Genomic DNA, 15,940 nt, shown 5'->3' with positions numbered 1-15,940 from the left:
TGATGTGTTTGACTAGATACTGTAACTGTAGCATTCTGTTGTGCTGGTCTTTTCCCTGGCCAATTAAATCCTAAGCTCCCAGTGGAGTAGACGAGCTCTTAACCAATATGACATTTGGAATGTCATTCCATTTGAGAGGTTTATGGTGCTCTCTCTCAAACAGAGAAATCCACACCAATGGACCTTTTGATTCAAGATGTAGGTCAAAACATGCTCAGTGCAGGCCATGTCAAAATGTCATCTATACTCCATAACACTACCGTTTTGTCTCCAATTGTCAACATCCAGAAATGTACCACATTGAAACCCTAAATCCAAGATTAGCCTTTAATCATGGCCACACAAGCCAACTTCAGTTCAGAAAACAAGTCAGATATATTAATGCTGCATTAGTAGTAATTTTAATGATACAGTAATATACTTCATAAAGCAGGACAGCCCCAGACAGTAAGTTGTTAAGCAGGATAAAGCCTATTTGTTTCCAGCCACTGTTGTTGTGATGTGGTCCCAGATGGATCAGCTGATTCATGTCTGTCTCCAGACCCTCAGAGGGTGGCGTTTCTTTCTTTCTCCCTCTGTCTCGCTCTTTATTTGTCATTCTCTCTCCCCCCTGTCCCTCTTGGTCTCCCTCTATCTATCTATCTCGTCCCCTCTCCCAGCCTGTCCTGACAACACTTGTACATTCAGCAGGTTTCACCCAATCCCAGCCCAGCTGAGGAAAGCACTGCTGTCATTTGCAAGTCTGATCTCTTGGTCCTAACCTCCGCTCAAATGGTACAATTATAGCCCTATCCGGAATGGAGATCCACATTCATTTGGTAATCAAATGCCTGAAAGGATAGGAGACATCTCAATACCATATCCACACCCATAGTTATTCTGCTTGACTGATTATGATACTATTTACATTCCAATACACCAACGTTATCCTAAAGTCTTATTATTATCCAAATACAACTCCCCCTTGACAACTTGCTTGCGCCTGGGTATTCTTGATGGACCGATCACAGCCTATTTATAGCTGTGAGTAAATGTGAAATATGAAAGCAGTCACAGCACAGCACAATACCTTTATGGCCAGCTGAGCTCCCAGCTCAGGGTTCTTCTGGTTTAATAGGAGCACCCTCATGTTGACTAACACTCATTAAACATAAACTCAGTTCAATCAGCTAAGGCCATTTCTTCCCTCCAACAGTAAGGTCCACAAACAGCTCTGCCACAGGGCAAGGCCTAGGTCATGTTATCTGAGTCAGTGTGAAAATGGTGACTGGTCCTTTTAGGTCAGGGCTAAGTGTCACTGCACAGTCTGACAGCAGCCATAGGCTATGTGATGATATCAAGTCTGACACAATGGTCTAATGGAAGGACATTTCTCTAAATGGTTGCTTGATAGCTGTGAGAGAGAGCGAGTCTCACTGTATGGCCAGTGTGTGGGAAGGAGTGAGCAGTTGCTTGGACTTTAGGAAATATCTTAGAGGGCAATTTCCTCCTCTCTGTTCTCAGAAATGGTTCTCGCCTCTGTTCTCAGGAATGGATATCCTTCCCCTGAAGTTTTTCTGACCCACTAAAATAATGTAGCTCTTTGTTTTTTTAGACTAAACATGAGCAAGGGGGGAAAAAGCTGTAAGGCGGGCTACTTCTAAGAAACGTCTCTGTCGGCGGCCCACTCACTTTTGGATCGTTGTGAAATCCTCTTAAAATATTACGCTGTTAAGTCTGGCTTTTACTTTGATAGCACTCCAACATTTTTTCAGGAACATACTTTTAAATTTGATGTTAGAATGTTGTTTTGCAATTTGTACTCAACCTGTTTGACAAGATGAATGACAGCTATCTGGCTGAAAGTACTATACAACCATGTATCCCTCTTACCACTCTGAATATGTTATGTCGTATATCATTGTCATGTAGCCTCCATTGACCAACCATTTTGTCCGAGGCAAACAGTCATAATTGTCATGTTTTAAAATGATTTTATACAAAACTATCTGTTCATTACCAGCACATGATATAGTCCACACTGAGTGCCCTAAAGGCAGTAAAACAAGAATAATGTTCAGGTGCTACCTCAGTCATCTTGGGCATATGTCAAACAGCGCTGCAAATGGGTTTCAATGTTCCCTCTCAGCTCAAGATTGTGTGCAACAGCAAATATTGACATGTTAATTAAGCCACCACAATGAAGAGCCATGTTCATATAGACATAGGGACAGGTTTTATTTGAATGAAGAACTTTGCTTGTCAGTTGAATGAAGCTAATGAAATTTAACTTAATGTATTAATGGTTAGGCTATACTCTTCAAACTTTTCCTAATTATTTTTTTAATCACTTTTGAACTTTTACTAATGCACATTTCTGTGACATTTTCTGATGTGAATACTAGTCAACAGCTTCTAACCAACAGCTGTACTATACACCCACACAAGACTCAGGGTGGCTACCTGATACCAGCGCTGCTTGACAAACGCCCTCCAGTCTAACAGTGATGGCAGTGGGTAGCCCTTTGTGACAAAACACAAGTCATGTCCTTCACTCACTCTCTCTTGGTTGTTAGTTCTCTCCCACCTGCCCCCTTTCTACCTCCCCTTTCTTTTCAAATGGAGTGGATATCAACCGAGTGCTACAACTAAATGTCTCAAGCGCAAGCGCTGCTCAGGTACTGTAACGCCAGCCTTTTTTTTATCTCCTACATTATATCTGCTATACTCCCTCACTCTCTCCTCTAGATCTTAGGTCTTGATTGAACTAGATCTTCGCTCACCCCTTTGAGCTCTCCCTAGAACTAAGTCCAGTTAGACAACCCAACCTGCTCTAGTAGAACTGGATCTAGATTAGATGGCTCCTCACTCCTTTAGTTTAAACTGGGCCTAGTCATTAGAATGCCCCTCTTCCTGTGTCCCAGAGTATGTCACTATTACTGCTGCTGCTTTCTGGACTTTTGGATGATACCTGCAAGTCTTGCTCCGGTCTGTCTGTTAGTGGTGGTAGAGCTAAGTAAGTGGAGAGTCAGTTAGCTAGTAACATCTTTCCAGGCTCTCTAAATCCAAATAGGAAAACGAAGGATCTGAGCTCAATAAGCTGGTTCTCCAAAAAGCCTCCCCTTCTCCACCTCCCCTTCCATCTAGTGGCTTGATCACATCTTAATGAACCTCCCATATCACCACCACAGCGCTGAAGAGAATGAACAAAGCTCTCGTTTAGAGGCAACAGAAGCACCATTCAGGCCCACATAGCACACTGTGCTCTGCAGGCTGCACTATAAGCTCCAGCATTGCCTCAATGGATGGAATAACTGCTCCTTTATTGCTGGCAATAGGAGTCTGCACTATCTGCAGCACTGTAGGGCAGGGGTTAGCAACTAGATTCAGTGACAATTTTTGTCGTGGGTGGGGTGGTCGGGAGGCCACAAAATAATTATAATAATTTTGTACACTGCACACCACAACAAAGTCCAAAAAATAACAATTTCATACCTTGATTACATTGAGACATGATCATGTTTCTTTTTATTCGTAGGAGTACTTGGGAACAGATTTCCAAATTAAACACATTTTTAGCTGAATTTATGGCGATTTGTCTTTTGACCAAAAACTAAAATCCCCCTTTTTTATAAAGAGCTTTGGGGGGCCAAAAAAAGATCACTCGCGGGCCAGTTTTGGCCGACTGTTGCTGACCCCTGCCCTAGGGCCAATCTAATTCAGTACTGGGTTGCATTCAGCAGGCACAAAACGTTCTCTACCATTTTGTGGTTCATGAATGTGACCCTAATGTCCTAGCATTGAGAGTAGTACTCCCTCTGTGGCTCTCTACATAATGTGGAACCCTTCAGAGGCTAGGAACATATCCAAGATGTTTGGCAGACCCTAGTTAGGCGTTGCCTGTAATTGTCACACTAATTCTCCCATGCCAATTAAGAGACAATACTGCTCTGAGCTAGCATCCTAACAATAACACTGTTTAAACATAACAGTAATTCATTTGAGGAAAGGAGCTTTGCCTTGGTTTAGTGGCATAATTACCTATCTCAGGGACAAAGCTACAAGAGGCGCTCTCTCGCTCTGTTTCTCTCTCTCTCTGTCTTTCTTACCTCTTTCACTCTAGTTCTAGCTCTTGGTCTCTCACACGGTCTCTAAATCTATCTACAACTTTTTCTCCCTCTTCCCTCGTCCTCTCTTGCTCTCCGGGGCATAGTTGGAAAGCCTCCCATGTAAACCTCTTAACCTCTCTGTGGCTGAATGTTAGATCCTTTGGTGTGCTTTGATCCAGGCCTCCCCCTCTTCCCCTCGCTGGCTTGTCTGCTCTGCCCTGGGCTCCCCTGTAAAACAGGATGCTGTCTCTGAGAAGCTTGTCCATCTCATTTGGCAACATGAGCATGTTCCCCATTCCCCACCCAGTCAGCCATGATTTATTTATTCCTATGGCTGGCTAATGGGTAAGACTGAGTACCTGCTGCCTCCTCAAGACATCCCGTTTTACAGTGGACTCAGAGTAGGTGTAAGCTAAGTGGTGAGGTTGTCTTTCCCTACTGTACTTCTCCAGTCATTAGAACAGATCATTCTATCCCTGCTGCCCGCCGCCGCTTCTGTAGAGTACTGTAGTAAGATGATGTACAGTAGTGTGGTATAGTGCTGGTTGTCAATTCCATATAAATTCACCTCCTGATTTGGCTGAATTGAAGTGGAATTGATCCCAACCTTGGTGTGATACTTGTTGTGAAGCATGCTTGTGTGATTTCCAATGATTTCCAATGATAAATGAAAACATGCTACTCTAACCCGGTGAAAAGTTCTGCAATACTGACAAATCTTTACCCTCAGGTCTTCCAATGCAATAGATTCTTATGACCATCGACTGGGTTGAGTTTTCTTTTTACTTTGGCAAAAGCTGCTTGGTTGGGATTCAGTCCCATCCCTTCTACACATCCCTCTCTTAAGCCCCAATGTGTTACCTCTCCTAAATGGAAGAGCTGTCTGCCATCTAACACAGCTTCTTCTTCATGGGTTAAGTCCAATTCCACACTGTCTGCCATCTTACACAGCTTCTTCTTCATGGGTTAAGTCCTGAGCTCCTGCTTGTCATTCCATTAAGCCATTTTGGATCATCAGGCTTCTGAGGGGCCCTGAATGGAGACTGATCAACTGGAGCATCCATGACTGCTCCTCAATCCTCACCGCGCTGATGAGATTAGAACAGGGACGTCCTGCTTTACCCCTCCACGTGACTCTCACAAAGACACTGTTCTATTCCCCGCTGGTGGTTCTACAACACTTCTCAGATGCCTCCAATTAGGAGGTGGAAAGAAAGAGGGGAAAGGAAGGGAAGAAGGTGATTTAAGGCTTTAATGTCCCCTACTCTGTAGATTGTACTGCATTAGTTAAGAGTTTTCTGAACACCTGCTGAGTGTTTTCAGAGCATTAACAAGCTAATGCACCAGCAGTAATCTGGACACGATCTGAGGAAGCGAGTACTCTGGACAGAGTTTGATACCGTTGTGATGTTCATGCTAAGTTCCCCCCCCCCCCCCCCATGCTAAGTCTCGCTCTCTCTCTCTCTCACACACACATGATTAGTCCTGCGCAAGTACAAAGCACTCCAGACTTGCATAAAAAATACAAATACTATTTTGCCCAAAACATACAGTTCCAGTCAAAAGTTTGGACACACCTACTCATTCAAGGGTTTTTCTTTATTTTTACTATGTTCTACGTTGTAGAATAATAGTGAAGACATCAAACTATGAAATAACACATACGGAATCATGTAGTAGCCAAAGAAGTGTTAAACAAATCAAAAAATATTTTATATTTGAGATTCTTCAAAGTAGCCACCCTTTGCCTTGATGACAGCTTTGCAAACTCTTGGCATTCTCTCCACCAGCTTCATGAGGAATGATTTTCCAACAGTCTTGAAGGAGTTCCCGCATATGCTGAGCACTTGTTGGTTGCTTTTCCTTCTCTCTGCGGTCCAACTCATCCCAAACCATCTCAGTTGGGTTGAGGTCGGGTGATTGTGGAGGCCAGGTCATCTGATGCAACACTCCTTCACTCTCCTTCTTGGTCAAATAGCCCTTACACAGCCTGGAGGTGTGTTGGGTCACTGTCCTGTTGAAAAACAAATGATAGTCCCACTAAGCACAAACCAGATGGGATGGCGTATTGCTGCAGAATGCTGTGGTAGCCATGCTGGTTAAGTGTGCTTTTAAACTCTAAATAAATCACTGACAGTGTCACCAGCATCGCATCACACCACCTCCTTGCTTCACGGTGGGAACCACACATGTGGAGATCATCTGTTCACCTGCTCTGCGTCTCACAAAGACACGGCGGTTGGAACCAAAAATCAAAAATTTGGACTCATCAGACCAAAGGACAAATTTCCACTGGTCTAATGTCCATTGCTTGTGTTTCTTGGCCCAAGCAAGTCTCTTCTTCTTATTGGTGTCCTTTAGTAGTAGTTTCTTTGCAGTAATTCAACCATGAAGGCTTGAGTCACTCAGTCTCCTCTGAACAGTTGATGTTGAGATGCTTCAGAGTTCAAGTAGCAGACACATTTACTTGGGCTGAAATATGAGGCTGGTAACTCTAATGAACTAATCCTCTGCAACAGAGGTAACTCTGGGTCTTCCTTTCCTGTGGCGGTCCTCCTGAGAGACAGTTTCATCATAGCGCTTGATGGTTTTTGGGACTGCACTTTCAAAGTTCTTGAAATGTTCCAGATTGACTGACCTTCATGTCTTAAAGTAATGATGAACTGTTGTTTCTCTTTGCTTATTTGAGCTGTTCTTGCCATAATATGGACTTGGTCTTTTAACAAATAGGGCTATCTTCTGTATACCACCCCTACCTTGTCACAACACAACTGATTGGCTCAAACGCATTTAACAAGGTACTCCTTTTAATTTAAATGCATTCCAGATTACTAGCTCATGAAGCTGGTTGAGAGAATGTCAAGAGTGTGCAAAGCTGTCATCAAGGCAAAGGGAGACTACTTTGATTTGTTTAACACTTTTTTGGTTACTATCTGATTCTGTATGTTATTTCATATTTTTGACGTCTTTTTTTATACCTTTTATTTAACTGGGCAAGTCAGTTAAGAACACATTCTTAGTGGGTTAACTGCCTTGTTCAGGGGCAGAACAACAGATTTTTACCTTGTCAGCTCGGGGATTCGATCTTGCAACCTTTCGGTTACTAGTCCAACGCTCTAACCACTAGGCTACCTGCCGCTACATTGTATTATTCTACAATGTAGGAAATAGTAAAAAGAAAATCCCTTGAATGAGTAGGTGTCCAAACTTTTGATAATTGTTTAACTCTTTAGTATGTGTGCTTTACTGTATTTGTACGTGAGATATCACTTTTCAACAGTACAAGTAAAAACAATCGCTGGAGGACGTCTTTAATGTCCACCTCTTCTAGGAATCCTTTTGTCCTGGACATTTTAACATTGTCCTTTTAATCCCTCCTGATTGTCTCTATGCACCCCAGGGTTCGGTCTGGACCAATACCAAAGTACCCGGTCACCTCTTCACGTACTGTACCATACAGTGAATCTGTGGCAATCAAACCTCAATGTGACCGGCTCAACCCAGTCAACCGGTTTTCATTTATCGTTCATGTTTTCACTCTTACCTGCCCTGTTGCCCACTAAGATAATGAGGCTGAAATCTAATCTAGTCCTCTGTATGATCTGCACAACCTGAGTGTAGCCCATCCACATTGGTGATCGAGCTTACCATAGAGACCCAATTGAGAATTGTCTGGTACAATATTATTTCACATAATCTACTGTACACATTCAATGACACCCAAGCAATCAATGGGCGGGTAACAGTTGAAATATGCAGACTTTGTGAACCTTTGTGCTTCTTCAATATGTACTTTTCTGGTTCTCTAGTAACCCTCTGCAGATCAATGCCCTAGTCTGTATTTGATCGAGCACTAGACTACACCAAACTTTCTCCTTGTTGAGTTGTAACATGAGGAATTTGTAATCACAATTTTGATGAGTGTATTTTCTGTCTTTCCCCCTGCATTTGTTCATCGTACCTCTTGTTCTTTTTCTGCTTGCTCTCACATCTCGTTCCCCCCTTCCTTGCGTTCTAATTTTTCCATCCCTCCATTTTGCCCATTCCTCCCTTTCCTACTTCTCCATCCCTCTCTTCTTCCTCTGCAGCTGTCCACAGTTTGAAATTGAGTCGGACCCACGTGGACTGGCACAGTGTGGACGAGGTCTACCTCTACAGCGATGCCACCACCTCCAAGATCGCCCGCACTGTCACCCAGAAACTGGGCTTCTCCAAAGGTTAGAGGTCACTGACTGACTGCCCACTTTTCTGTTGTACCCTTCCTCCCCTTCCCCACCCCAATATCAAGTGAAGTGAAGATGAAGAGGTGGATCTGGCATGAGTTCTCAATCTCCTCTGACACACAAACCCACTACCGCTGGAAATCTCCTTAAGGCTGTGTCGGCCAGCCAGCAAGCAGCTAATCCTATTTGCCTATTGTGTAGAGCAGGTGTTCTCAGTGGTGTCAGCGGACCCCTGGAGGTACTGTAGGGGTTCACGGCCAGATCAAAAATGAAAGGGACAAGGGATCCGTGGAAAAAATTTAGAGGGTGTAATACAATAAAATATTATTCTACAATGTATGTTTTTAAACCTGGGCAACATGGGCCTGGGAGGCTAACAGATATTGGTATCCACAGTACCCTGCCAGGGTACAACTCAATACTTTTCGTATTCCCCCTATTTATATACACTATCGGTCAAAAGTTTTAGAACACCCCCATTTTCCAGTTTTTATTGAAATTTAAGCAATTCAAGTCCAGTGAAATACCTGAAAAGGTAAGCGGTAAACTGCCAGAGGTTAAAAAATAAGTTTCAGTTACTGAAAAATAATGTACAATTCAGAGTAAATAAAAAAGAAGCCTTTTTCAGAGAACAAGCAATGGGTTAACAACTTACAGCTGTTCTGCAGCAATTAATTAAATTAAGCCTTGAAAGTTGATGCTAACAATTCCTGCAGGTGTCCCAATTTTTGTTGATTACTTACAAAACCCTCTGTCTGTATAAAATCAGTGTTGGAACAGACTGTTACTACAGCCTCTTAAGCATTATTTTGACAGCAATATACTACTTCCTGCAGTACAATACTATCATAAAAAGGAAGGAAGGAAGACAGACAGACAATTATAACCCTTAAAAGTGTGGGTCTTTCCTTTAGAGAAATTGCAAAGAAGCCAAGGTGTCAGTGAGTACAATTTCCTAGACCATCAAAAGGCACTTGGAAACTGGAGGAAACTCTGACCGGAAGAGAGATGGCAGACCCAAAACCACAACAGAATCAGAAGACAAGTTTCTGAGATAGGTGGCTCACAGGACAACCGCTGCAAGCACAGCTTAACACTGGTCGAAGTAAGCAAGTCTCCGTTTCAACTGTGAAGAGAAGACTTCAAGCTGCAGGTTTGACAGGTTGAGTGACAGTAAGAAAGCCATTGCTAAGATGGCAAAATAAGAAAGAGAGGCTTGACTGGGCCATGAAGCAACACCAGTGGACTACTGAAAACTGGAAGGTCTTATGGACCGATGAATCAAAATTTGAAATCTTCAGTTCATCACGCAGGGTTTTTGTACGCCGTCGAGTAGGCGCAAGGATGGTTCCTCAGTGTGTTACACCAACTGTCAAACATGGAGGAGGAAGTGTGATGGTCTTTTGCTGGATCCAGAGTCGGCGACTTGAACAGAGTAAGTGGCACCCTGAACCAAAACAACTACCACAGCATTTTGCAGCGCCATGCAATACCCTCTGGTGTACGCCAAGTTGTTCAGGGGTTCATCCTACAGCAAGAAATAACCAAAAACATAGCCTGGAGGTATTTCAGAACTACCTTAGATGAAAATAACAAGACGGTAGGCTTCAAATCATGGAATGGCCAGCACAGTCTCCAGACTTAAACCCCATCGAGCTGGTTTGGGATGCACTGGGCAGAAGGGTGAAAGCAAAGCAACCTACAAGTGCACATGTTTTGTGGTAACATCTTCAACAGTGTTGGGGAGAACTTTCTAAACAATATTTGATTTCCATTGTAGAAAGAATGCTATGAGTGTGTTTGGCTGTTATCTCTGCAAAAGGTGGCTACTTTGAGTCAAAAGTAGATTTACATTTTGTTAAACAGAACAATTCCATTATTTTTGTTTTGCCTCCAATTGTTTATTTGTTCTATGCTTTAATTTCAGAGTACATTAAACTGTGTGAATTTCAATTAAAAACTGGAAAAATGTAGGTATTCTAACATTTTTGACCGTTAGTTTTATATATATATATATATATATATATACACACACACTGTTCAAAAGTTTGGGGTCACTTAGAAATGTCCTTGTTTTCCATGAAAACATACATGAAATGAGTTGCAAAATTAATAGTAAACATAGTCAAGATGTTGACATGGTTATAAATAATGATTTTTAAATGAAAAAGTCATTGTGTCCCTCATTTTGCTTTCGTCAAAGAATCCTCCATTTGCAGCAATTATAGGCTTGCAGACCTTTGGCATTCTAGTTGTCAATCTGTTGAGGTAATCTGAAGAGATTTCACCCCATGCTTCCTGAAGCACCTCCCACAAGTTGGATTGGCTTGATGGGCCCTTCTTACGTACCATACAGTCAAGCTGCTCCCACCACAGCTCAATAGGGTTGAGATCCGGTGACTGTGCTGGCCACTCCATTATAGACAGAATACCAGCTGACTGCTTCTTCCCTAAATAGTTCTTGCATAGTTTGGAGCTGTGCTTTGGGTCATTGTCCTGTTGTAGGAGGACATTTCTCAAACTAGACACTAATGTACTTGTCCTCTTGCTCAGTTGTGCACCAGGGCCTCCCACTCTTTCTATTCTGGTTAGGGCCAGTTTGCTTTGTTCTGTGAAGGGAGTAGTACACAGCATTGTACGAGCTCTTCCGTTTCTTGGCAATTTCTCACATGGAATAGCCTTCATTTCGCAGAACAAGAATAGACTGAGGAGTTTCAGAAGAAAGTTATTTGATTCTGGCCATTTTGAGCCTGTAATCGAACCCACAAATGCTGATGCTCCAGATACTCAACTAGTCTAAAGAAGGCCAGTTTTATTGTTTCTTTAATCATAACAGTTTTCAGCTATGCTAACATAATTGCAAAAGGGTTTTCTAATGATCAATTTGCCATTTTAAAATGATAAACTTGGATTAGCTAACACAGCGTGCCATTGGAACACAGGAGTGATGGTTGCTGGTAATGGGCCTCTGTACGCCTATGTAGATATTACATAAAAAATCTGCCATTTCCAGCTACAATAGTCATTTACAACATTAACAATGTCTACACTGTATTTCTGATCAATTTGATGTGATTTTAATGGACAAAAAATGTATATATATTTTTTCTTCATAAACGCACTACAATTTTGAGCTTTAAAACTGCAATGTTTTCTCTCTGCCTTGTGGCAAAATGTGTAGAATTGCAGGATATTAGCTTTAAAGCTGCAACAACAAAAAATCTGCCCCATGACAAAATGTGGGCCTTCTAAATTGTTCGTTCCCAGAGCCGAGACTTGGTTTGTCCGGCTATGCACTGCCGATGTCATAGTAAAACTCTTTGTATGCTATTTTTTTTATTTATCTCACTCCAGTTGTGTTCTGATTGAGGGGGTCCCTGATGAATTTACTATCACAAAAGGGAGTCCCGACCCCAAATAGTTTGAGAACCCTGGTGTAGAGTAGTGTTAGCACAGGAAGCCAGCCACGCATGCAACCCTGAGCCACAGACACAGCGGGAGGCTTCCAGTATCCTACTGCCCCTGTAAACTCGGTCACCTTATTGCTACTTTCAGATATAGGATGGCCTAGGATGTTCACCATAACTGTATGCATGTTGTGTAGTCATTTCATTGTGGCCTCTGTGAAATGTAATTTCACGGTTTGAGTCTATCAAGCCTTAATCATGAATCAAGACTTTACCAATGTTGAACACAAGTGAACAAACGCTGATGAGCGAAACGTTGTTGGCATTTGTTGGGCAATGTGCAGCCACCCAGTATGTTGATATTTTACTGACACTGTCCCTCTCTCCACCGCCTGTTCACCCTGTCTCCATCCACTGTCCCCTCTGTAGCCTCCAGCAGTGGTACACGGCTCCACCGGGGCTATGTGGAGGAGGCCTCCTTGGAGGACAAGCCCCCCCAGACCACACACATCGTCTTTGTGGTTCACGGCATTGGACAGAAGATGGACACAGGACGCATTATCAAGAACACTGGCATGTGAGTGCTCTCTCATTCACTGTGTGCATGTTATAGTTATTCTACTGGGCGACATGGTGCTGCCAACATCGTGGAGGGTTATGTGTTGAACTCTGTATATCTATGGCTCTGAGGTAACATAGTATGCATCCCAAATGGCCCTATTCACCCTGGTCAAATGTAGTGCGCTATAAAGGGAATAGTGTGCCATTTGAGACATAGCCATGTTGATTTTTCTACTGTGTGTGGAGAGACTGTGCCAGTTTGATCTACTGTGGGATGATGTAGCTACATGCACTGCTGTCTGCTGATCGGGTGGCATGAAGCTTCAGCCCACACGTCTTGATGTGGGTTTCCATGGAGATGTGAATCGGTATGGAATGTACCACAAAGTGTTTGTCTGTCTGAGTACATGTTCACACACGTGTGTTTGAGAATGCACACCTGTCTTAACGTGGATGTGTCCTGTTCCTGTCCTAGATCTTATTCGTTCATAATTTGATCGATTGCCCAAGCGCTTGACTTAGACTGAAATAGGTGCCTGTACTCATTTTTGGTGCCGGTACTGTTTACATTTAGGTGCAGGAGCTCCGCAATACTTTTCAGCTAATATGTTATGTTATAAGAGTAACAGGAGCTCAAGCAGTAGAACATTTGAGGTGCCGTACTCAGCTCCGGTGAGCTCCTGCCCAAGTCAAACACTGGATTGCCCTCATTTGTGTCATTCTATGAGACGTTTATCATGAACTGCTGTCAGACTGGTTTGGGCGCAACTTTCACATAATTGCACCGTCATGATGTTCACCAGATGCTATCTTAGGGATGCAAGTAAGTTATTATCAGTGTATTATGTTAAAGCTGCATTATGTGAACCATTTCCTCATTGAACTAAACAGGTAGATAAGAAAGTAGGTACACCCATGGGTGTCCTTCCCTCCACACTGGCCATTTATCATTAAGACATGCCTAGGCATTTTGTATTGTGACTGCCTGCTCCAAGTAGTCCACCAAGACCAGACGTCATCATCAGTGGTGTAGTGCTATTTTTTATGTGAGGGAGCATCAACAAAATTATTAAATAAGGCGTCATAATTTCCTAAATCAAAGTTTGTACTGACAGATGTAGCCTATTCAATATATCATTCTATATAATAGAAATCTATATCATTTAAAGAATATGCATATAATGCATCCTCCAATTGCAATCTCTGCCTATACCAGAGGGTGGTAGAGTACTTAAAAAATATGTACTTAAGTAAAAGTACTGTTACTTAGATTTGTAATTTACTCAAAAGTATCCCTCTTAAGAAACTACTCAAGTAAGAGTAAAAAGGTATCCGGTCAGAAGACTACTTAAGTACAAGTTACACCATATGGTCAATTGTGACAGCAAACAAAAAGAACAACTTATTGCAATTGATTTCACATTCCTTTATTATTTAAGCCTGCCAGCATCATCTTGCAGATGTCCTCCAGCACAGGTAGGCTGTACACTTTCAATTACGGTCTTATTCAAATATCTATCAATGTGCTCAATTTCATTAAAACCTAAACAGTACCCGAGGCATTGGAATCATTTCAATAGCATAAATATAAATGTATTTCACTATCATTTCAACTACATGGGATGGTGAATGTGTAATAAACATTTTTTTACACCTAGTGTGATACATTTTTCATCAAGGAGGATATTGAAATGTCACTATCAATTATGTTATTATTAGTATGCAAGTCAGACACATTTATAATGGAATTAAACATCAAAGTTAGTATTTAGGTCAGAATTATGTAAGGAATAATCAAACGGTGCATATATCAAATGCCATTGTCAACTTAATCATATTTTTCTTGCCAAGGTAGTATTTACCTTCATCCACATTCTCTTCTGAACCTCCCCTTTCCACTTTGAAAGGTATTTTCTTGCCCCATTCTCCATCAGTTCACTCTTTATGCCAATGACAAGGTGGCTAGTTAACTTGGCCAACAAGCAGAGATAATATGGGGAGCTAAAAACAGGAGATTAAACATTGTTAGATTCTGGGTTAGCCAAAGCAAACGGGCTAGTTAGCTGCCTAGCCATTTTATTTGCACTCACCCTCAAAAAACTATTTCAACAGCACAAGTATATCTGAGAAATACTTATCTTACTCCATGAAATATATAATATCACAAAGGCAGAAGGTAATTAAAGTGCTAAGAACCCACCAACAAAAATCTCCTTTGGAGTGAAGACGTGCACTTCAAGAGCCGTGGTGGAGATACGGGGTTTGACTGACAACTTTGAGAGCCAATGGACTTAATAGTTTTGATGACAAGCTATTTTTTCATACATTTCATTGGTCAAAGTGTCGTGAAACAATCTTGCAGACATAAAAGGGAACCAATAGTATAAATTCTTGTAAAACCCGAACATTTTAAATCACATTTTGAGTGACAACGTTTTAATCTGACAGCGACAATATACAGTGCCGTCAGAAAATATTCATACCCCTTGACTTAGTTCACATTTTGTTGTGTTACAGCCTAAATTTAAAAAATTGATTTGTTCTCATCCATCTACACACAATACTCCATAATGACAAAGTGAAAACATGTCCCAATAAATTGACAAATTTACTGAAAATTATATATTTCAAAGTATTCACACCCCCTGCAGACACATGCACATTTGTGGCCTGCTGGAGGTCATTTTGCAGGGCTCTGGCAGTGCTCCTCCTGCTCAAAGGCGGAGGTAGTGGTCCTGCTGCTGGGTTGTTGCCCTCCTACGGCCTCCTCCACGTCTCCTGATGTACTGGCCTGTCTCCTGGTAGCGCCTCCATGCTCTGGACACTACGCTGACAGACAGCAGGCAAAACCTTCTTGCCACAGCTCGCATTGATGTGCCATCCTGGATGAGCTGCACTACCTGAGCCACTTGTGTGGGTTGTAGACTCCTCTCATGCTACCACTAGAGTGAGAGCACCGCCAGCATTCAAAAGTGACCAAAACATCAGCCAGGAAGCATAGGAACTGAGAAGTGGTCTGTGGTCACCACCTGCAGAATCACTCCTTTATTGGGTGTCTTGCTAATTGCTATAATTCCACCTTTTGTCTATTCCATTTGCACAACAGCATATGAAATTTATTGTCAATCAGTGTTGCTTCCTAACGTGGACAGTTTGATTTCACAGAAGTGTGATTGACTTGGAGTTTACATTGTGTTGTTTAAGTGTTCCCTTTATGTTTTTTGAGCAGTGTATATATATACAGTGGGGAGAACAAGTATTTGATACACTGCCGATTTTGCAGGTTTCCTACTTACAAAGCATTGTAGAGGTCTGTAATTTTTATCATAGGTACACTTCAACTGGAGAGACGGAATCTAAAACAAAAATCCAGGAAAATTACCGATTGTATGATTTTTAAGTAATTAATTTGCATTTTATTGATATGACATAAGTATTTGATCACCTACCAACCCAGTAAGAATTCCGGCTCTCACAGACCTGTTAGTTTTTCTTTAAGAAGCCCTCCTGTTCTCCACTCATTACCTGTATTAACTGCACCTGTTTGAACTCGTTACCTGTATAAAAGACACCTGTCCACCACCTCAATCAAACAGACTCCAACCCTTCCACAATGGCCAAGACCAGAGACTGTATAAGGACATCAGGGATAAAATTGTAG

The 15,940-nt window shown here is 42.0% G+C and overlaps 1 protein-coding gene across 2 annotated transcripts in view; it reads left to right on the top strand.

Annotated features, from left to right (window-relative positions):
- Window positions 1-15,940, top strand: part of ddhd1a (DDHD domain containing 1a) — a 39,302-nt gene that overhangs the window by 7,928 nt on the left and 15,434 nt on the right. The window contains exons 3-5 of one of the 2 annotated variants that reach the window (XM_023994271.2): window positions 2,556-2,657; window positions 8,177-8,305; window positions 12,148-12,295. In XM_023994271.2, the coding sequence (XP_023850039.1) occupies window positions 2,556-2,657; window positions 8,177-8,305; window positions 12,148-12,295 (379 nt within the window). The remainder of the gene's footprint in view (window positions 1-2,555; window positions 2,658-8,176; window positions 8,306-12,147; window positions 12,296-15,940) is intronic. The other variant, XM_023994272.2, reaches the window with a different exon arrangement.

This window comes from Salvelinus sp. IW2-2015, linkage group LG9 (assembly GCF_002910315.2).
Source record: "Salvelinus sp. IW2-2015 linkage group LG9, ASM291031v2, whole genome shotgun sequence".
NCBI classification, from domain to species: domain Eukaryota; kingdom Metazoa; phylum Chordata; class Actinopteri; order Salmoniformes; family Salmonidae; genus Salvelinus; species Salvelinus sp. IW2-2015.
This window is presented reverse-complemented; position numbering and strand designations above follow the sequence as displayed.